The sequence below is a fragment of the Nycticebus coucang genome, chromosome X (genome assembly GCF_027406575.1).
Source record: "Nycticebus coucang isolate mNycCou1 chromosome X, mNycCou1.pri, whole genome shotgun sequence".
Classification (NCBI taxonomy): Eukaryota; Metazoa; Chordata; class Mammalia; order Primates; family Lorisidae; genus Nycticebus; species Nycticebus coucang.
The window spans coordinates 149,494,949-149,518,938 of record NC_069804.1 but is presented as its reverse complement, the minus strand read 5'-3'; the positions used below and the strand labels follow the sequence as shown (position 1 = coordinate 149,518,938).

Genomic DNA, 23,990 nt, shown 5'->3' with positions numbered 1-23,990 from the left:
AATGTCCTCAGAGTCAATTAAAATGTGATAAAAGTCATAAAAATTAACATTACATAGCATCACTGCTTTAAATTAATATATGTCACTTATATATTGAAATTTAATGTATAACTGACAATAAAAAAAGAATAAAATTCAACTGCCTGATAGCACAAAATGGTAACGTATTATTTTGCATTAAAAGGAATACAAAAGCTACGTAACTCAATTCTATGGCGTGTAATCATTTATTATTTCTTAGTGACATTAAAGACATCTCAGAAAATAGTAAAAGCCACATTCATATCTCTCAGCTAAAATATAATGAATAAACAATAACACTGCAATGTAATCAAAATTATTCTTTTAAATGAATGCCTAGGTTAACGAGGAAATGCAGAAAAAAATAACAGAGGCTTTATATTGTTAGAGAGCAATATTCCTGAATTAATCTACAGATTCAGAGCAAGCCTTATCAAAATTCGAGTAGGTTCTTTACAGAAATTAAAAAGCTAACCCTAAAATTCTTACAGTAATGCAAGGGATTTTGAGTAGCTAAATCAATTTTTTTAAAAAAAATATGTTGAAAGACTCAAACTTATGATTTCAGAACTTACTACAACACCACAGTAATCAAGACAATATAAAAAGGACAGATGTGCGTATCAATGTAATAAAATTGAAAGTTCAGAAATATATTGATGGTTACTTCTTTTTTTTAATTGATGGTTACTTGATTTCCAACATGTTTGCCAAGACAATTCAATGGGGATGTAACAGTCTTTTTAAAAAGTGGCACTGGGGCGGTGCCTGTGGCTCAGTGAGTAGGGCGCGGGCCCCATATACCGAGGGTGGTGGGTTCAAACCCAGCCCCGGCCAAACTGCAACATAAAATAGCTGGGTGTTGTGGCGGGCGCCTGTAGTCCCAGCTACTTGGGAGGCTGAGGCAAGAGAATTGCCTAAGCCCAGAAGCTGGAGGTTGCTATGAGCTGTGTGACGCCATAGCACTCTAGTGAGGGCGATAAAGTGAGACTCTGTCTCTAAAAAAAACGAAATAAATAAATAAAAATAAAATAAAAAGTGGCACTGGGGCCAAGCACAGTAGCTATAATCCTAGCACTCTGGGAGGCCAAGGCGGGAAAATTGCTTAAGATCAGGAATTCCAGACCAACCTGAATAAATAGACCCCCATCTGCCTTAAAAACAGAAAAATCAGCTGGGTGTCGCTGTGTGTATTTATAATCCCAGCGAGTATGAGCCCAGGAGTATGAAGTTGCAGTGAGCTATGATGATGCCGCCACTGCACTCTACCCAGGATGACAAAGTGAGCCCCCACCTCAAAAAAAAAAAGTACTGACTGGCTATATTCATGTAAAAGAACAAAATTGGAGGTTGCCTCACACCATACACAAAATACTTAAATGAATCAAAAGCCGAAATTTAAAGGGTAAAATTATAAACTCTTAGGAGGAAACATAGAAGTAAATCTTTGTAACCTGCCATCTGGCAAAGCCTTACTATAATAGATACTCGTCCAAAATCACAAGCAACAAAAGAAAAAAAAAAGAATTCAACTTATTAAAAATTAAATCCTTTTACACTTCAAAGGATTTCATCAAGAAAAGTAAGATGACAACCCACAGAATGGTATAAAATATTAGCAAATTGCCTATCTGATAAGAAATTTGTGCCCAGAATAAATACAAAAACTCTTACAACTCATGATGTTTTTTAAAAAGAAGCCAAACAATCCAATTAAAAATACAGGCAATGGATCAGAATAGACAGTCCTATAAAGATACACAAATTGTTGATAAGCACATGAAAAGATGGTAAACGTCATTAGTCTTCAAGAAAATGCAAATCAAAACCAGAGTGAAATATGACTTTACACCCAATGGAGTAGCTACCATAAAAAATACAAGCACTGGCAAAGATGTGGAGAAATAGAACGCTCAAATCTGCTGGTGGGAATGCAAAATATGGTGCAGCCACTTTGGAAAAGGTTTGGCAGCTCCTCCAAAGGTTAAATATAGAGTTACCACACTGAAATTCAACTCCCACGTATACATCACCCAAGGGAAATGAAAACGTACGTCAAACCAAAAGTTTGTACAAGGATATTCAAAACAGCATTCATAATTCACAATAACCAAAAAAAAACAGAAATAATCCAAATGTCCATCAAGGGATGAATAAATAAACAAAATAAGGGATATCCATAAAACAGACTATTGTTTGACAATAAAAAGTAATAAAGTTGTATCGTTATACCCAAAGTAATAAAGTTATACATGCCTCAATATGGATGAACATCATTATGCTAAGTGAAATAAACCACTCATAAATAACCAAATATTGTACGATCCTGTTTACATGAAATGTCCACAATAGACAAGGTTATATAAAAAGTAGATCAATGGTGACCTAGAGCTAGGGATGGGGATATGACTAAAGGTCATGAGGTTTCTTTCTGAGATGCTGAAAATATTCTAAAATTAGATAGTGATGGTGAACATATAATTCTGTGAATATACTAAACACCTGAATTTATACTTTTTTAAAAGGCAAATTTTGTGGTCTATGAAATATATTTACTTTTTTGAAAAATAAAATAACACAGAACTAAAAAATAAAAGTAGTTATATACCTTTGGGGGCAGCAGGAGCAACCCCAAAACTGACCGCAAAAACAATTTTTCACTAAAGCAAATCAATAAAATCTGGATGATAAAAAAACAGCTAATATTAAACCCAAAAGGTCAGAAAGGGAAAATGTTTCCAAGTTATATACCAATAAATATAAAACTCAGGTATAAACAACTAAAACATGTAGAATTTAATGTGCAAAAAGGATAATATAAATTATACAATGCATGGAGCTGTGATAGTTTTTAAAAATGGCCCCAAATTCTTTCACATTGCTCCCCACCTCCCCAGTAAGAGGTGAGGTGTACGCCTTCTTATCAAGAAAAGACTACACGGGCGGCGCCTGTGGCTCAGCGGGTAGGGCGCCGGTCCCATATGCTGGAGGTGGCGGGTTCAAACCCAGCCCCGGCCAAAAAAAAAAAAAAAAAAGAAAAGACTACACGCTCAGTGCCTGTAGCTCAGCAGCTAGGGTGCCGGCCACATACACCAAGGCAGGCGGGTTCGAACCTGGCCAAAGCCAGGTAAACAACTACAACAAAAAAAAAATACCCGCGACTCAGTGCCTGTAGCTCCAACGGCTAAGGCGCCAGCCACATACACCAGAGTTGGCAGGTTCAAATCCACCCAGGGCCTGCCAAATCAACAATGAAAACTACAACCAAAAAACAGCTGGGCATTGTGGCGGGCACCTGTAATCCCAGCTACTTGGGAGGCTGAGGCAAGAGAAACGCTTAAGCCCAAGAATTGCAGGTTGCTGTGAACTGTGACGCCACATCACTCTACCCAGGGCGACAACTTGAGACTCTGTCTCAAAAAAATAAAAAAATAACAGGTGCTGTGGTGGATGCCTGTGGTCCCAGCTACTTGGGAGGCTGAGGCAAGAGAATTGCTTAAGCCCAAGAGTTTGAGGTTGCTGTGAGCTGTGATGCCACAGCACTGTATCCAGGGCGACATAGTGAGACTCTGTCTCAAATATATATATACACACACACACACACATACATACATACATACAGACTACAGTTATGCTTACTAAATTAGGTCATAGAAGGACATGCAGCATCTGCATTGCTCTCTTAGAGCACTAACTACCTGGATACCACCTCCCAGGACATTCTCTCCAAACCCAGAATCCACAATGTAGGAAGAACAAGCCACATGGAAAGGCCATTTATAAGTACTCCAGGAAACAGTTCCAGCTGAGCCAGAATTGAGTTACTGCAGACTAGGCACCAAACATGAGTAAAGAATAAATATTCCAGAGGATTATGGTGCCTAATTGTGTTGATACTGGGTGCCCAAGCAGTTCCGGCTAAAGTTCCAGTCATTATGGAGCAGATAAGTCACTGCTACTTAGTTACATCTGAATTACAGACCCACAGAATCATTCAAAATAATAAAATGGTGATTATTTCACATCACTAAGTTTGGGAAATATGTTTAGAATGTTAAACAACATCAAAGAGCATGATGAGAACTACTCAAGAAAATTCAAGGCCAGAGAGGGGGCTCATTCCTGTAATCCTAGCACTCTGAGAGGCCAAAATGGGTAACTCACCTAAGCTCAGGAGTGCCTGAGCAAGAGTGAGACCACATCTCTGCTAAAAATAGAAAACTAGGCTCGGTGCCCATAGCACAGTGGTTCCAGCCACATACACCGAGGGTGGTGAGTTCGAACCCAACTGGGGCAAGCTAAACACCTACAATAAAAAAGTAGCCAGGCATTGTGGCGGGCACCTGTAGTCCCAGCTACTTGGGAGGCTGAGGCAAGAGAATCACTTAAGCCCAAGAAAGTTTGAGGTTGCTATGAGCGTGACATCATGGCACTCTACCGACGGTGACATAGTGAGACTGTGAGAGAGAAAGAGAGGGAGGGAGGGAAGGGAAGGGAAGGAAGGGGGGAAGGGAAGAAAGGAAAAGAGGGGAGGGGAGGGGAGGGGAGGGGAGGGGAGGGGAGGGGAGGGGAGGGGAGGGGAGGGAAGGGAAGGGAAGGGAAGGGAAGGGAAGGGAAGGGAAGGGAAGGGAAGGGAAGGGAAGGGAAGGGAAGGGAAGGGAAGGGAAGGGAAGGGAGAAAGCAAACTAGCTGGGTGTTATGACAGGTGCCTGGAGACCCAGCTACTCAAGAGGCTGAGAGGAGAAGATTTCTTGTGCCCAGGAGTTTGAGGTTACTATGTGCTATGACCCCATGGCACTCTACCGGAGGCAACAGAGTAAGACTCTGTCTCCCGGAAAAAAAAAGAAAGAAAAAAAAAAAACTATTTCGGAGGACAAGAAAAATAAAAAGAAAGTCGGGGGTGAGGGTAGAGTACATACTATGGCTAGAAAACAGAAAAGTATGCCATAAGGAAATCTCAGCTGGAACCTTTAGATTAAAAAGAACCCTCAGAAGTTTCTAAACAGGGCACTTTCTCGATCAAATTTTAGAAAGATAACAAATGGGAATACACGTAACAAACTGAAGGTTTCAAGATTCAGGGAAATCAATGGAGATACTGTAGACATGTCCTTTTAGGAGTAAAATATATTCAGAAACAGAAAAATAGCATAGAGGACAGTCTTAAGATATGACAAACCATAAGCAACACAAAACTAAGGACAATTAGGCTGAGACGCTTCTATAATCCTAGCACTCTGGGAGGCCATGGCAAGAGGATTGCTTGAGCTCAGGAATTTGAGACCAACCTGAGCAAGAAGGAGACCCTGTTTCTACTAAAACTAGAAAAATTAGGCAAGCATCATGTTAGGCCCCCATACTCCTAGCTACTGGAAGACTGATGCAAAGAGGATTGCTGAGCCCAGGAGTTTTGATTTTGCAGTGAGCTATGATGATGCCATGGTACTCATACAGAGGGTGACAAAGTCAGACTCTGTCTCAATAAATAAATAAATAAATAAATAAATAAATAAATAGGTTAACTCCTTAACAGGAACAAAAAAAATATAAAGCTAAATCATCATATTCTATTAAAAATTATGATGAGTCACAAAGTTAAATAAAAACCCTACAGACTAGACAAAAATAGAATAGCCTAATTAGCTACAACTATGAGCAGAGATTTCTGATGGCTAGCTATGGTCACCTCAAACTTATGTTAGATTCTGATCAGCAATGCAATGGTATCAGGAAGTGTGGCCTTTAGAAGGTGATTAGGTCATGAAGGCAGTGTACTCACAAATGAGATTAGTGCCCTTGTAAGTGGATCGCTTCAAAAGTTTTTTTTTTTTTCCCTCTGAGACAGAGTCTCACTCACTATGTTGCCCTTGGTAGAGTCCCATAGCGTCACAGCTTACAGCAACCTGAAACGCTTGTGCTTAAGTGATTTTACCTCAGTCTCCCAAGTAGCTGGGATTACAGACACCGGCCACAATGCCTGGCTAATTTTTTGTTGCAGTTGTCATTGTTGGTTAGCTGGCCTGGGCCGGGTTCGAACTGGCCAACTTTGGTGTATGTGTCTGGCACTGTAACCACGGGTGCCGAGCCACTTCAACAGTTTCGAGACAGACTCTGTTATGGTACATTATAGCCCACAGTACCCTTTCTGATTCACCATTGCGAGTTCCTTTTTTTTTTTTTTTGAGACAGTCTCACTTTGTCACCCTTGGTACAGCACTGTGGTGTCACAGTTCACAGCAACTTCAAAACTCTCAGGCTCAAGTGATTCTCTTATCTCAGCCTCCCCAGTAGCTGGGACAAGAGGCACCTGCCACAAAACGCAGCTATTTCTGGAGATGGGGGTCTTACTCTGGCACAGGCTGGTCTCAAACTCCTGAGCTTAACCAATCCATCTGCCTCAGCCTCTCAGACTGCTGTATTACAGATGTGAGCTACCAAGTCCAGCCTCACCAGTGCAAGTTTCGACTCACTTGGCTTATTGATATTGGTGAAAGGGCTTCATTTGTTTCTGTTCATGCAGATTTTACATTTCTTGATTTTTGTGTATTTCATGATTTCTGTAGTGACCCATGTAAGGAAGGCCCAGAAAGCTGCCTTGTCTCTACTACCGTATGAGGACACACAGTGAGAGGGAGCCATGTATAAAACCCAAAAGCAGACCCTTGCCAGACACTGAATCTGCAGAAACTTTGATTTCCGACTTCCCTGCCTCCAGTAATGTTGAAAAATAAATTTCCATTGTTTATAAGCTACTCAGTTTACATTATTTAAAAAAATAACAGCCCAAATGGACTAAGACACTGATGTTAAAAATGAAAAAAAATCAAGAGAAAAAAGGTTAATGTATGTAACTAATTAGAAGAAAATATTACAGAGGAAATGCAAAGTAGAAAAATAAAAAGTGGATGAGCTTAATTCTTCTTAGCAAATTATCTCAAGAATGGAAGAAAAAGTATCCAATGTACCATCAAACCAACTTATAGCTTTCATATGAAAGCTATAACCCAATTATAGCCCAAGAATAGGGGGAAAGGGGAAAGGGAATGAAGGGAAAAGGGGAGGATAAGTGGAGGAAAGAAAATTAGTGGGACCACACCTACTGTGCATCTTACAAGGATACATGTGAAATTTACTAAATGTAGAATATAAATGTCTTCACACAATAACTAAGAAAATGCCATGAAGGCTATGTTAACCAGTTTGATGAAAATATTTCAATTGTATATAAAACCAGCACATTGTACCCCATGATTGCACTGATGTACACAGATATGATTTAATTTAAAAAAAAAAAAAAAAGTGGATGGGCTTGGAAAATCACACCTGGAATACCAGCACTCTGAGAGGACAAGGTAGGAAAATCACTTGAGGCCAGGAGTTCAAGACTTGCCCATCCTGGGCAATAATACAGCCAGGCCTAATCTCTACCAAAAAAATATTAATTATCCTGGTATAGTGGTACATGCCTGTAGTTCTGGTTATTCAGGAGGCTAAGACAGAAGTCTCTTGACCCTGGGATTTGGAGGTTGTAGTAAGCTGCCATAATACCACTGCACTCTATTCTGAGTGACAGAGTGAAACCTTGTTTCAAAAATCATAAAGGGGGCTCAGTGCCAGTAGAACAGTGGTTACGGCACCAGCCACATACACCAAGGCTAGCAGGTTCAAATCTGGCCCAGGCCAGCTAAACAACAATACAACTGCAACAAAAAAATAGCTGGGTGTTGTGGCGGGCACCTGTAATCCCAGCTCCTTGGTGGGCTGAGGCAAGAGAATCGCTTAAGCCCAAGAGTTTGAGGCTGCTATGAGCTGTGACGCTACAGCACTCTACCGAGGACAACATGGTGAGATTACCTCAAAAAAAAAAAAAAAAAGTTAAAAGGGCCAGGTGAGGTGTCTCACATCAGTAATCCTCACATTCTGAGAGGCTGAGGCAGTGGATTGCTTGAGTTCACGAGATCGAGACCAGCCTGAGCAAGAGCAAGACCCTGTCTCTAACAAAACAGCAAGGTGTTATGGCAGGCACCTGTAGTGCCAGCTACTCGGGAGCTAAATCAAGAGAATCACTTGAGCCCAAGGGCTTGAGGCTGCTGTGAGCTGTGATGTTATGGCACTCTACCAAGGGTGACAAAATCAGATTCTGCCTCCAAAAAAAATAAAATAAAATAAAAAATAGAAAAAAAAGAAAAAGTTAAAAGGCCCAGCACAGTCCCTCACGCCTGTAATCCTAGCACTCTGGGAGGCGTAGGCAAGTGGACTGCTTGAGCTCTGGAGTCTGAAACCAGCCTGAACAAAAGCAAGATCCCATCTCTGCTAAAAATAGAAAAACTAGCTGGGCATTGTGATGGGTGCCTGTAGTCCTAGCTACTTGGGAGCCTGAGGCAAGAGAATCGCTTAAGGCCAAGAGTAGTCCCAGGTACTTGATAGGCTGAGGCAAGAGCATCCCTTGAGCCCAAGAGACTGAGGTTGGGGGTGAGCTATCATGATGCCATGACACTTTACCCAGGGTGACAGAGTAAGATTCTCTCAAAAAAAATAAAAATAAAATAAAAGTTCTAAAAAGAAAGTAATGAAATATAGTATAACTTTGATAATTTATGCTTTTGAGAGTATGAACACAAAAAGGAAACTAGAAAGAAAAAATTATTTTTTTAAGACAAGCATGAAACAAAGTTTACTTACAAAGGGTAAGATAGATTTATAGAATAAGAGCAAGATATATAGGCTTACAGAACAATATACTTGGGCCACAGGCAGTGAACAGCCCCCATTGTCCCAATAAGGAAAAGACAAAGAGGTCAAAAATTAATTTTTTTTTAATTTCAGAATGACTAAACCGTAGCACAGTAATGTTGAGACATTATTTTTTAAAACAAAATGTATATTCAAAATAATCATTTAAAATATTAAAGAAAGAGTCCACATCCTAATAACTATATAAAAGCAAACTTTCATAAATGGATAAATGAAGAACAGCTTCATTTGTGAATCAATTTGTGCCTATTAAGTCTCTGATCTATAAAACTGGTAAAAGTTCAAACTAACAAGTGTTTTTACATTTTACATGTAAAATTTTTCTTTATTAAATAGTCTCAATTGACACTTTAAACTTTATTTACAAAACCCCACGTTTGTTGACAAGTTTTACATTTCAGATTTTATTAATTACAAAAAGCCTAAGTGGTTAGTTCTCAGAAAACCATCTAAGTGAATCTATCATTGTTTCTTTTTTTGTTTTTTGTTTGAGACAGAGTCTCACTATGTCGCCTTGGTACAGTGCTGTGACTTCACAGCTCAGAGCAGCCTCAAACTCTTGGGCTCAAGAGATTCTCTTGCCTCAGCCTCCCAAATACCTAGGACTACAGGCACCCACCACAACACCTAGCTATTTTTGCTGTTGTTGTTGTCACTGTTGTTTAGCTGACCCAGGGCCAGGTTCAAACACACCAGCCCCTGTGCACGTGGCCGTCGCCTAACCACTGATCTATGGGTGCCAAGACAAACCTATCGTCGTTAATTCTGTGAAGAGCAACTACTCCCTATAGCTTTTATAAACAAAAACTTTATTAATATATATGTTCTTTGAGTAGTATATTATTCATCTTTTCAAAACCATATGAATTTTGTAAAGCCTAAGTGCTTCTATTGTCATGAAATTACACAAAAGAAACATTATTAATATGATTAGACAAGGATATCCCTCCAACTTTTTACTCTTCTAACAATATAAAGTAATAGACAACAGTGACCAAAATAATTTTAATTCACTAAAATGGATGGTGATTATATTAGGTCACTCAATCAAGAGTCCTATATTTTAATGCCAGCTGTATAAATTCAAGAGAAATTGAAACCTCAAAGCCAGGATTTACATTAGCGTATTTTCTGACCAAATGTCTTACTTTATGTCATTATAAAAAATAATAAGGCAACAGAAAATTACTCAAGACACAGCTTAAAAGTCTTATGTCTGAATAGACAGACCCCTAGAGTTTTCTAATTTGTTGTCTTTCTAAATTAAGTAGTGTACTCTTAAAATCCAGTAAGAAAAACCAGGGCTATACTTTCTATAACTCATTAAAGTTTTAAATGTACAAATAAATAGGGAAGAACACCATAAATATTACCTGCATAGCACTCTTGCCCATTTTAACAACTTCAAACAACATCATGTTTTCAACTCCATTCTGTTGGTGATGACCGTTCATTCGGTTTGGACCAGAAGGAGGTTTTCCTCCCCCATTTCCACCTTTACCCTTTTCTCCGGGGCCCTTTTTGCCTTTTTTACAAGTCTGCATAAAAAAAAAAAAAAAAAAATACGAGTTGGTTAAGTTATACCATCATCCTTAAGATTTCAAAACAATTCTATAGCAGAAATAACCAGGGATAACATATTTATAACTTGAACTAAAGGAGAATGCCATCTGCATAGATTATGACAAAATGATAAGGTTATAACAATCTCTTCCAGGTGTTGGTATTTTTTTATTTATGCTACCATATATCTCACATAACATTACCGTTAGAAATAATTGTTTCTGCAGACAGACTGCACAGGTCCAAATTGCTATTCCTGTAAGCTTAGTGATCTTAAACAAGTTACTTAACTGCACTAGGCTTCAGAGATTTTTTTTCTAATAGGGATAAAAAACATGCATACCCCATAGGGTTTCTATGACAATGAAAAGTTAAGTACTTAGCAACATACCCAACATAAAATAATAGTCATAAAATATCTTCTATTATCAATGTAAAATGAGAAAATCTATGTTAAGAGGAGCTCAATAAATGTTATTTAACCTAAATTTGTTAGAAAGTTCAAATTGAACAATGACACAAAACCCAGAGTTGAATCAATTTTGAAAAGTAATGTGAAATCACAGCATTAAAAACCTTCAAATATTAACCAAGTTTTAAAAATCACTGCAAAAATATCTCTAAAGTAAAATAAGAGAAATGCCAAGAGTGCAGTAAATCAGGGTGGCTGTCTCTAAGTTTTAAAATACTCTATTATGTTGCTTTAAGGTGCAGAGTGAAGGGGCAATAAGAATAACAAAACTCTCTAACAAATAAGTAACCTAATACTTAGTTCAACATTTTAACTTGATTCTTACTGTCTTGTTAATCACTGTAGTACTCTGAACAAGGAATTATGAACAATATGAACAGGTTTTTCAACCTCATTCTTGCCCTGGGCCATCCCTTCAACACTTCTTCATAATAAAAATTACAGTAATGAACATTATGGAATAGAAGCCTCGTGATAAAAATGTTGTCAGTATTGAAGGTAGGGACTTCAAACATCAGTGAAAAGGTTCCTTACATGCCTGAATTTTTAAATAACTCCCACAGCTTTTAATATACCTTGTTTAAGTAAAATAAGCCATTCCCAGGAGTCTTCATTTCAAAAATGCCAGGGTAAAATTAAGCTTTATAGAAAAATTTTCCAATCTCTAGATTTGATGATTTCTAAGGTGTCTTTTAGACTTGTACATTTCCATGCTCTAGAGGACAAAGGTCAGCAAACATTGTATGAAGTACTGAGTAATAAATATTTTAGGCTTTGTGGGCCTCATACCATCAGTTGCTTTGCTTTTTTCTCCCTTCTTTCCTGAGACTGGGTCTCCCTGTTGGCCAGGATGGGAGTCCAGGGGTGTGATCATAAATCACTATAATCTCAAACTCTGGGGTTCAAGAGATCCTCCAGCCTCAGCCTCCCAATTAGCTGGGGGCTACAGGTACACACCATCACACCTGGCTAATTTTTTTTATTATTAAATCATAGCTGTGTACATTAATGTGATCATGGGGCACCATACACTGGTTTTATAAACAGTTTGACACATTTTCATCACACTGGTTAACATAGCCTTCCTGGCATTTTCTTAGTTATTGCGTTAATACATTTATATTCTACATTTACTAAATTTCACATGTACCCTTGTAAGATGCACCATAGATGGGCTAATTTTTTTTTTGTGGAGATGAGGTGTCACTATGTTGCTTATGCTAGTCTCAAATGCCTGGCCTCAAGTAATCCTCTCACCTTAGCCTCCCAAAGTGCTAAGATTACAGATGTGCACCACCACACCCAACCACATATTTTTTACATTTACAATCCTTTAAAAATGTAAAAACCAGTTCTTAGGATGTGAGCAATACCAAAACAAACTATGGTTTGCAGACCCCCTGATCCACAGCCACACCTACAAGTTTATTTCCATTAGCCCGCATGTTTCTAAATTTTATTATTTTTGTTTGTTTGTTTCTAAATTTTAAAGGGTCCCTTCCTCCTCAGGAGTCTAAAACCACCCTATGCTTAACAGTTAACTTCAAACAGTTTCTTAACACCTGAAAATATTTTTTCCTGAGACAGAGCCTTATTCTGCTGCCCCAGGCTAGCCTGCCTTGGCATCAGTCTAGCTCACAGCAACCTCAAACTCCTGGGCTCAAGTGATCCCCCTGCCTCAGCCTCCAGAGTAGCTGAGACTACAGACACCCAACACAACACCCAGCTAGTTTTTCTATTTTTAGTAGAGACAGGGTCTCATTCTTGCTCAACCTGGTCTCAAATTCCAAAGCTCAAGCAATCTACCCACCTTGGCGTAACAGAGGGCTAGGATTATAGGCATGAGCTACCTCACCCAGCCAGTCCAAAATTTAAATGGCAAGTTCTAGGAATAAATCATTCATGGATAGCACAATAAAATCTCTCACCATCCGATACTCTTGTCCCACCTCGGATGTGAATCATCCCTTTTACCAGCATATCCACACACCAGTTAGTTACTTAGTAGCCATCTTGGTTATCAGATCAACAAAACATAGTATATGAGGTTCAAGGTTCTTATTCAAGGTTAAGATTCCGTTTGTGTGAACCTATCCATTAATTCCTAATTGTAGAGAATAAAAAGCTTTTCTCTCCAGTAAAAAGTATTGCAGAGTTAAGGGTGAAAGAAAAGATCAACTACAAAGAATAAACCAGAACAAAACAAAATGCCAATGTAATTAACATGGAGCTAGCTAGGTATTTGCAATTTATTAAGTGCCTCAACAGTCCATGTCGGTATGAAAAATTAATTGGTACAATTAAAATGGCTTAATGGGTATGCATGCTGGAGGTAAAGGAAATGTGCAAGGGAAGTACAAGAAGTAAACTTGCAACTATTCACAACCTTGGACAGAAAAAAAATCTCTACAGAAAGACAGGTGTGGTAGCTCATGTCTATAATCCCAGCACTTTGGGAGGCCACCAAGGTAAAAGGATGGCTAGAGGCCAAGAGTTTGATTGACACCAACCTGAGCAACACAGTGATATAACCCCTCCCCTGAGCTCTACAAAAAGTAGAAAATAGAAAATTTTTTAAGCCTTTGCTTTAAGAAATAATATGTATGTATATTATTTGTCAAAACATAGTTAATCCTTTTTTACTACAAAAAAGAACTCTAGTTATCATTGAAAATTATTTTGGAATTTCAAACATGTGGCATGATAATTGTTAGATGTTTTAAAAAAATCTAGGTTCAGCGCCTGTAGCTCAAGCGGCTAAGGCACCAGCCACATACACTGAAGCTGGCAGGTTCGAATCCAGCCCAGGCCACCAAACAACAAGTCCAACCAAAAAACAGCCAGGCGTTGTGGCGAGTGCCTGTAATCCCAGCTACTACGGAGGCTGAGGCAAGAGAATTAAATCCAAGAGTTTAAGGTTGCTGTGAGCTGTGACGCCATGGCACTCTACCCAGGCAACAGCTTGAGGCTCTCTCTCTCTCAAAAAAAAAAAAAAAAAAATCTGAAGTTGCTTATGAAATTATTTCACAAATTTTAAACTTTTAGACTTAGGCATTCTAGATTAAATCCACTTTTATTAGTAGGAACATGGTCATTCTGTTTTCTCTGCCAGTTGTTTTGTATATATTTTGAGATACTATTTTTTTGAGAGTCTCACTCTGTTACCCTGGGTAGAGTGCTGTAGCATCAAAGCTCATAGCAACCTCAAATTCTTGGGCTCAAGCGATCCTCTTGCCTCAGCCTCCCAAGCAGCTGGAACTACAGGCGTGTGTCACAATGCCCAGCTAGTTTTTCTATCTTTAGTAGAGATGGGGTCTCACTATTGTTCAGGCTGGCCTGGAACTCTGGAGCTCAAGCAATCCACCTGCTTCAGTCTCTCAAAGTGCTAGGATTACAGGCAAGAGCCACCACCTCCGCTGAACTATTATCTTAAATTAGAAAAAAAGTTCATGTGCGGTGCCTAATGTAAATGTTATGAACAATTAAGTTTTCTTTTACAAGTGATTTACAACTTGGTGCAGTGGCTCATGCCTGTAATCTAGCACTTTTAACAAACTCAAATGTACTTTTTAAAGCACCAGAATGATTTAACCATTTTCTCAAGTTATCCATAGTCCTCAAGCTACCCACTCATACTCATATTTATAGTCTACTGATCCAGAACTTTGTTAGCTTTAATCATTGACATTACTTACAAAGAGTAAAATGACTAGTATCAATGGTAACCACATAGACTTAAACTAGTTGTAGGATACATTGTTAGAGTACTGTAGAATAAGAAATTTTATTTGTGTGTATTGCTTGGCTTAATATTTTATTACCCATGGGAAAATAAAAACAATAAAATTTTGCTTAGCATATTGTACTTTACAAAATGAATAAACTTTTGGAAACAATAATGTATTATTATTAATTTCAGCTTACAGCATTAGAAATAGATAACAAAAAGCTATTTGTTCTAAAAGACAGAAGGCTCATATTTATTTAAAAGATTTACCATACCCATCAGCTTCCCCTTCCAAAAAACCCCCCATTTTTAAAAGGTAATATCTGAGCCAGGGGTGGTGGCTCACAGGTATAATCCCAACACTATGAGAGGCCCAGGCAGGTGGAAGGCTTTAGCTCACAAGTTTGAGACCAGCCTGAGATAGAGCAAGACCTCTGTCTCTAAAAATAGGTGGGCATTGTGCTGGGCACCTATAGTCCCAGCTACCTGGGAGGCTAAGGCAAGAGGACTGCTTGAGCCTAAGAGTTTGAGGTTGCTATAAACTATGATACCACAGCATTCTACCAAGGGTGACAAAGTAAAAAAAGGTAATATCTGATATATACCTGCATCTATATATACATGTGTATTTAACCTATATATGAGCTTACTACATACATATACACACACAATCTTAAAAGCCCAAATAAAGCCATACATTTGGTACATACTTTTCCTTTGCCTTGCTTTTGGTTTTTTCCTTCAATGTCTTCGAAATCTGTGTCAGAAGAAAAATGTGTCTCTGACTCCCTATGATAAAAAAATAAGCGGTAATTAGAAACGTGGATGGAGTTTCTGATTTTTTGTGGTATTTTCTAAAAGAAAGTCTTGGTTAACTCATTACAAAACTCCTTATTAACATTAAAAGTAATTAAGATGCTTTCCCAAAACATCATACTGTATCACATTATCAAACATTAAATATTACCTAACTACAAAAAAAAAAAAAAGATCTAAAATATAAATACCTAAACATTTTTATTTTGTTCATTTTTATTCAAAGAGTGAAAACTAAACCAGTGGCTCTTAAAATTTAACCCCAGAAACTGTGGTGTTCTATTATAATGGCTGTTTTCTGGTTCCATGACCATAGTGCTAGGGGAAACTGCATTTTAACACGAAACATTTAATAGACTTAATCAAGACATTCTGGCAATATTACAAATTCTCTGATCTCTCCTACTTCAATCAATAATATTTATAAATCTAGGTTTGAGCACTATATAATATATATATATTTCTGAAAGGGTATGTACAACACATTTTTATAAAATAAATCATTTGAAATATAGTAGGGAAGTATGCTATGTGATCAAAATTCTGTATGCAGTAAAGCAATGGTGAGTTACAGCCCAGAGTCAGTTCCGGTACTAAATAACTATAAGATCTTAGATAAGTGACAGCCTCTCAATCTTCTCATCTGCAAAAAAAAAAAAAAATTATATATGCAAGAAAGTATGAAATCTTTAGAATAGTCTCTTCCATCTCCAACATATAAATCCTTATAGTCCAAAAAAAATCTGTCCTTTCATTTAAAACACCGTGTGATGCTTTCTACAGGTGTAAACATGGGTTTATCTAAACAATAGTAACATAACCCTCATCATTTAAGTCTTTATAGAACAGCATACTTACATTGGCATTTGAGTCACAATCAATTTTAGAACTGAGAGATACTCATAAAGGTTTTACCATCCTAGTGTATACACTTAGTACCAATGTTGCTCAAAATAACTAAAATCAAAAAGGTTACCTCAAGGACTGGGTCCAGTGGCTCACACCTATAATCCTAGCACTCTCTGGGAGGGCGAGGCAGGTGGATTACCTGAGCTCACAGGTTCCAAACCAGCCTGAGCAAGAGTAAGACCCCGTGTCTCTACAAACAGCCAGGCGTTGTGGCAGGCGCCTGTAATCCCAGCTACTTGGGAGGCTGAGGCAAAAGAACCACTTAAGGTCAAGAATTTGAGGTTGCTGTGAGCTATGATGCCACAGCACTCAACCGAGGGTGACAAAGTGAGACTCTGTCTCAAAAAACAAACAAACAAACAAAAAAGGTATCTCAACAAAGCTAGTCTTCTCAAACTAGATTACTTCTATTCCTATTTTTTTTTTGTAGAGACAGAGTCTCACTGTACTACCCTTGGGTAGAGTGCCGTGGCGTCACACGGCTCACAGCAACCTCTAACTCTTGGGCTTACACGATTCTCTTGCCTCAGCCTCCCAAGCAGCTGGGACTACAGGCGCCCACCACAACGCCCAGCTATTTTTTTTTTTTTGTTGCAGTTTGGCCGGGGCTGGGCCCGAACCCACCACCCTCGGCATATGGGGCCGACGCCCCACTCACTGAGCCACAGGTGCCGCCCCTCTATTCCTATTTTTGTTGCTATAATAACCAGCTGTCCAGAGACTACAAGGAAGTAGAGGCTGTGAGATAGGAATACTTCATAAATCTAAAATAATGGTTAAGATGCTAGCAGGAAAAAAATTACTATTTATAGCAGGGAAAAAAATACTATTTACGGCACTTACCTACAAAGTAATTTAAACAATGTACTGAAGATGGTGGCAATCCTAACTATGTCCTATCATGTTCAGAGGAAAGGCCTGTAATAAATACCATTACCCAGAGTTAATGCACCAAAAACTGAATGACTACTATAATATTAATCCTGAAACTCATGTATGTTAAACCTTCAGAAGACTGTCATCAATAGTCTTCTCACATGCCGATATGGTCTTCTAAAAGAACTGAAAGATTTTTTAAGTATCTTGATGTACAAAAATAATATTTACTTCTTCCCAAGGCATTTGTGGGACACCAGTTCTCTTAGAGAACTCAGTAACTGCTTAAGTCTGCAAGGAATCACTAGTCTTTGCAAGTTTCCAATGGCCACAGAATAATCAAAGGCTCTACTTTTAACCCTCATCTCTAGGCTATCCCAACTTAAAAGAATAAGCCACTAGAGGTTTGATTACTAACTGAAAAACCATAAAGAACGCTTAAGTGAATAAGAAGGATGGGAGTCTAAAATACCCCCAATCAAATAAACAGTCTCCTGTCTTTCTTCAATGCTTTCCTGTGTTTATAAGATCAAAACAACTATCAAAAACACTACCCCAGGTGAAATAACATATATGTTTATGAAGCATACTGGATTAACCATTTAGCAAGTTGAAGCATCATGAATAATCTATCACATGACTGAATCTTGTACTCCACTTTACTGTCCCCCCCACACCCCATCAAATGCTAGGTCTATTCTACCTCCCTATCAATTTCTTTTTAGGCCCTAATTATTCAAGATATTCTAATAGTCTGTAGTCTAGTCAATAATATAAACTGCTTTTCAATAGTCTCTAATCCTGGGCCAGGTATGGTGGCTCACGCTTGTAATCCCAGCACTCTGGGAGGCTTAGACAGGTGGACTGCCTGAGCTCATAGGTTCAAGACCAGCCTGAGCTAGAGTGAGATTCTGCCTCTACAAATAGCCCGGTGTTGTGGTGGGCCCCTGTAGTCCCAGCAACTTGGGAAGCTGAGGCAAGAGAATCACTTGAGCCCAAGAATTTGAGGTTGCTGTGAGCTATGACACCATAGCACTCTACCAAGGGCAACATAGTGACACTCTCCAAAAAAAAAAAAAACATTCTTGAATCCTAATGTATTTAAGAATTTCAGGGCAGCACTTGTGGCTCAGTGAGTAGGGCGCCAGCCCCATATACTGAGGGTGGTGGGTTCAAACCCAGCTCCGGCCAAACTGCAACAAAAAAAAAATAGCCAGGCATTCTGGCGGGCACCTGTAGTCCCAGCTACTAAGGAGGCTGAGGCAAGAGACTCACTAAGCCCAAGAGCTGGAGGTTGCTGTGAGCTGTGACACCACAGCACTCTACCAAGGGTGACTAAGTGAAACTCTGTCTCAAAAAAAAAAAAAAAAGAATTTCAGGCTTGGCGCCCATAGCTCAGTGGTTAGGGTGCCAGCCATATACACTGAGGCTGGTGGGTTCCAGCCCAGGTCTACTAAACAACAACAACAAAAAGCTGGGCATTGAGGCGGGTGCCTGTAGTCCCAGATACTTGGGAGGCTGAGGCAAGAGAATCTCTTAAGCCTGAGAGTTTGAGGTTGCTGTGAGCTGTGACGCCACAGCCCTCTACCAAGGGCGACATAATGAGATTGTCTCCCAAAAGAAAAAAAGAAAAAAATCCTGGCTCGGTGCCTGTGGCTCAAGTGGCTAAGGCGCCAGCCACATAACACCTGAGCTGGCGGGTTCAAATCCAACCCTGGCCCACCAAACAACAATGACTGCTGCAACCAAAAAATAGCAGGGTGTTGTGGCGGGCACCTGTGGTCCCAGCTACTTGGGAGGCAGAGGCAGGAGAATCGCTTGAGCCCAGGAGTTGGAGGTTGCCATGAGCTGTGATGATACAGTACTCTATCCAGGGTGACAGCTTGAGGCTCTGTCTCAAAAAAAAAAAAAAAAAAATCCTATTAAAGATGCTGTTTTGGAGCCTGGCACCGTGGCTCACACCTGTAACCCTACCACTCTGGGAGGCCAAGGTAGGAAGATTGCTCGAGTTCAGGAGATCAGTCTGAGCAAGACTCTGTCTCCACAAAAATAGAAAAATGAGCTGGACGTTGTTGCAGTGCCTGTAGTCCCAGCTACTTGGAAAGCTGAGGTGTAAGGATCACTTGAGCTCAAGAGTTTAAGATTACTGTGAGCTATGATGACACTAGGGCACTCAAACTTCTGGGCAATCAAGTGAGACTCTTGTCTCAAAAAAATAAAAAAATGATGCTGTTTAGACTCCACCAAATCTCCACTGAAGATAACAAAAAAATACTAGAAATATGAAAGCTTGCATAACTAAAGGCAGATAATGGTTGCCACTGTGTACAATGGTATCTGTTATTTCCAAAATCTGTAGCAACCAAACTGTCTTTTCAAATCAAGTCTCTATGGAAATATACTGTAGAGTGGGTGGGTGGGTATGGGTGTTTTGTGGTTATGTTTGTGTTTATAAAATAAAAAGGTTTGCAGTTTAAAGGTTTACTTTTCCCTGAAGCACCTCATAAAACTATAGCTTACCACAGTATGAAAGTTGTTACATATAGTATTTCAAATCTTTCTTAAATCAAAAACTGAGGAATAATTAGAATAAAGTAGACTAAGGAATACAGGTAGCTATTAAGATGGGGGTAGAGCCATACCTATGTTGAAATCACTTTATTGATCAATATGCATGTAACATGTTTCTCAAAAATTATAGACCACGTTATACTCCCCTAGATTTTTTTTTAGTCTATCATCATTTGATTTTATAACAGAAACCTGACTTTACATCCTAAACACTATTGCAAGGTATACATTGTACACTAATGAGAAAACTTAGAAAATTTAAAACTTAAAAAATTTAAGGTGGGTGCAATAGCTCATGTCTGTAATCCTAGCATTCTGGGGGGCTAAGTGGGCAGATTGAATGAGCTCAGGAGTTCAAGACCAGCCTAAGCAAAGCAAGACCCTATCTCTACCAAAAATAGTAAAACTGGCTCAGAACCCGTATCTCAGTGATTAGGGTGGTGGCCAAATACACAGGGGCTGGCACATTCGAACCCAGCCTGGGCCTGCTAAACAACGACAACTACAAAAAAAAAAAAAAAATGTTGAGCGTTGTGGCAGTCCCACCTACTTGGGAGGCTGAGGCAAGAGGATCGCTTAAGCCCAAGAGCTTGAGGTTGCTGTAAGCTATGATGCCATAGCACTCTACTAAGGACAACATAGAGGGAGACTGTCTCAAATAAATAAATAAATAAATAAATAAATAAATAAATAAATAAATAAATAAATAAGGAAAATAGAAAAACTAGCCAGCCTGCCATTGTGGCAGGTACCTGTGGTTTCAGCTACTCAGGAGGCTGAGAGAAGAGAATTGCTTGAATTCAAGAGTTTGAGGTTGGGGCGGCACCTGTGAGTATGGCACCAGCCCCACATACGGAGGGTGGGGGGTTCAAACCTGGCCCTGGCCAAACTGCAACAAAAAAAGCACCGGGCTTTGTGGCGGGCACCCATAGTCCCAGCTATTCGGGAGGCTGAGGCAAGACAGTCGTCTAAGCCCAGGAGTTGGAGGTTGCTGTGAGCTGTGTAATGCCATGGCACTCTACCAAAGGCAAAGAAGTGAGACTCTGTCTCTAAAAAAAAGAAAAAAGTTTGAGGTTGTTGTAAGCTATGATGCCATGGAACTCTGCGGAGGGCGACAAGATTAACGCTCTGTCTCAGAGAAGAGAAGGGGGGGGAAGGGGAAGGAAGGAGAGAAAAGAAAAAAAATAAGAATTTTATGATGCCCTCTCAAAGCAGTTTCTGTTGCAAAATCAAAAATACACTCAGATCTACACAGAAAATATTAAAAAATTATCATCTGTGAATTAAAAAATAAATTAAAAACACAGCACCAAAAAAGTAGGGAGTATTTTTTTTTTCCTGGACACAGACAGAGTCTTACTTTATCGTCATGGATAGAGTGCCGTGGTGGCATTACAGCTCACAGCAACCTCAAACTCCAGGGCTCAAGCAATCCTCTTGCCTCAGTCTCCAGAGTAGCTGGGATTACCACCTGCCATGGTACCCAGCCAGTTGTTCTGTTTTTAGTAGAGATGCAGACGCACTCTTGCTCAGGAATGTCTAAGCTCAAGCAATCCACCCACCTTGACAAACCAGGCAGGGTGCTAGTATTACAGGCATGAGCCACTTCACCTGGTGGGAATAATTACTTTTACAGAGGCCAATGAGCACTGATAAAAACTGTTTCAAAGCACAGATGCTATATTAAAGTATACTAAGTATTCTAAAGCAGAAGACTTTTTTTTTTTTAGACAGTCTCACTTTGAGGTCCCCAAGTATAGTGGTGTCATCTTAAGTTCACTACAACTTTAAACTCTGGGGCTCAGTAAATCTTCCTCCTACCTCAGCCACCAGAGTAGCTGAGACTTATAGGTACCACCCCCCACCATCATTACCACCACCACATGGCTAACTTTTTTCTACTTTTGGTAGTGATGTTGTCTCACTCTTGCTCAGGCTGGTCTTGAACTCCTGACCTCAAGAAATCCTCTCACCTCAGCCTCCCAAATGGCTAGAATTATAACAGGCTACAGCACCCAGCCAAGTAGAAGTAAATGTACTAAAGTTAATACTTTTCTCATTGGGGGAGGGAGTATTTTAAAATTATCACAATATAATTTACTTACTGTAGTAGATTAAAATCAGTTGGTATTTCTGGAGCTGCTATCATTTCTTTATCATCTTCTGGAACACCTCCAAGTCAGAAATACATTCATATATTTACGTGGGTAAAATGATGGTTTGTGTCTTTCTTCTAAGATAGATAATTCCTTTAAAAGGGAGAAAATGACATATTTATTACAAACACAACAGAAAAAGATATCCATACTCAAAAACTAAATTCCCTAGTGCCTCCTGAGGTGTTATAGGTAAATAAGGATTTTGCTACCTTAAATCTGACGGCTGGATTTTTTATAATTCTTGTAGCCCCACAGTAATAATGACACATAAGAAAAAAAGGAAGCTCGTATAAGTATTATTTTTAAAAATTCTTCTGATTATCTAGACTAATTTTATGTATATTCATTAATACATCCTAAATAGGAACAAGACGTGACTCTTTTACTAGTCTTGGAATCCCTGTGACAATGTTAAACTATAATACAAAACGCCTAAAAATTTATAGTTTTTTTGTTGGTGCTGTACAGATATAGTTAAAAGAAGCTAATTAAAAAACCTAAGATACAATTTTCTATCATAGGGGAAACATACATTCCAAAGCCTGTCATATTAAGTAAATAACCACATCATGATAATACCACACTGTTTTTTTTTTTTTATTAAATCATAGCTGTGTACATTAATGTGATCATGGGGTGTGATGAAAATGTGTCACACTGTTTTTTAAAAGGGGGGGAAAACATTTGATTTGATCTGTTCCTCTATCAAGGAACTTACAATCAATTTAAACACCAATAATGTCATATGGACAATAGATTAGCGACTACAAACAAGTCTGGCCACAGTAAGGGTATTATTTCTAGTTTTGACAGTCAAAGATACACTTCCTAAATGAGAGAATAATTTAAAAGCAAATGATCAGTCTATAAGGAGGAGAAAACAGGCTAAAACTAAGGTTCAAAGTTCTTAATCTTATATGTATCATTCTTTTATAATTTTCTCTATTTTTTATCTTTTATTCCCAAATAAATTTAGTACTCAGTGGCCACCTAATGAAAAAAGTAGGTTAAGACTAAAAAAATCAAATTAATAGTAAATGCTCAAATATAAGGTATTTACAAACTCGTAATGATCTCTTCCAATAGTGACATCAAACAAGAAACAAATGGCTTGATTTTTCTATTTTTTGTAAATGTCTAAAAATCATCATAAATAGCCACTAATATTTAATTAACATACAAATGTTCAAAATACTCCATTTCCTAGCTTACTCTAGTCAAGCTAAGAAAATATTAGTTTTTGTTCACAAAATATACATATGAGGTAATAGGAGAAATAAGAACGAATAATCTACAATTTAAGCCCTGAATAAACAAGAATTATATATATCACCACTAATCTTTTCTCTGGAAGATACTTTCCTCTCGAACATTGCAAAATCTTTAGATATACCTATTAATCTGGTGTTCCAAAAAGAAGGCTTTAAGTCACTGTACCACAAATGTTCTCCTCCAAGACCACTAATTGTTGTTCTGACTTTATTCATAGTTAACCCAAGGAATTTTGAAGTATTACACCAGTTTTAAGGCTTATTTTAAAATGCAGGACATGCCTTCACCTCCCAAAATACTAATTTATTTTAGAAAGAAAAGTATTTTTAAAGAAAACTTTTATTTTTTAAAAGGCAGTTGGAGAGGCACAGATATAATAAATTCTAACCAACAAATTAGGTCATCTAGATGGCAAGATAGAAATAAACTGGCCATGTGATCCTTTCCATGTCTATCTGCCTCTCTGATTATTTCATAAAAGCCAAACTTACTGCTTTCCTTCAACATGGTTTTTCATATAAATTTAAGATATCTCATAAATATAGTCTCCTAAGGAATCACAGGTGAGGAAGCTAAAGAATGATCAGCTCTGGAAAGCAAAGAACATTAAAATAAATCTTGTATGACATACCACATTTCCCTAAACAGAAAATTAATTTCTAGTGCAACAGTAAGAAGTCTTGCCAGGTCAAACTATCTTGCAATTCTCTTGTATAGCAAAGGCTATACTAACATGTGTTTGGTAATCTGAAACCAAAGCAAACACAAAAGCAAAATCAAAGATACTGCCCGTATTTTTCATAAAAAATACCATGTCATAGTCTGACGGACTTACAAAAATTACTGAACT

The 23,990-nt window shown here is 38.5% G+C and overlaps 1 protein-coding gene across 10 annotated transcripts in view; it reads right to left on the bottom strand.

The window, feature by feature from the left end:
- The window catches only part of STAG2 (stromal antigen 2), a 167,215-nt gene that overhangs the window by 69,274 nt on the left and 73,951 nt on the right, over positions 1–23,990 (bottom strand). For 8 of the 10 annotated variants that reach the window (XM_053581033.1, XM_053581039.1, XM_053581037.1 and 5 more), the window contains exons 2-4: positions 21,815–21,958; positions 15,248–15,326; positions 10,149–10,313 (exon numbers count right to left, since the gene is read on the bottom strand). In XM_053581033.1, the coding sequence (XP_053437008.1) occupies positions 10,149–10,313; positions 15,248–15,326; positions 21,815–21,858 (288 nt within the window). In that variant the 5' untranslated portion in view covers positions 21,859–21,958. Of the gene's footprint in view, positions 1–10,148; positions 10,314–15,247; positions 15,327–17,105; positions 17,181–21,814; positions 21,959–23,771; positions 23,791–23,990 lie in introns of those variants that run through there. The other 2 variants (XM_053581038.1, XM_053581043.1) reach the window with 2 other exon arrangements.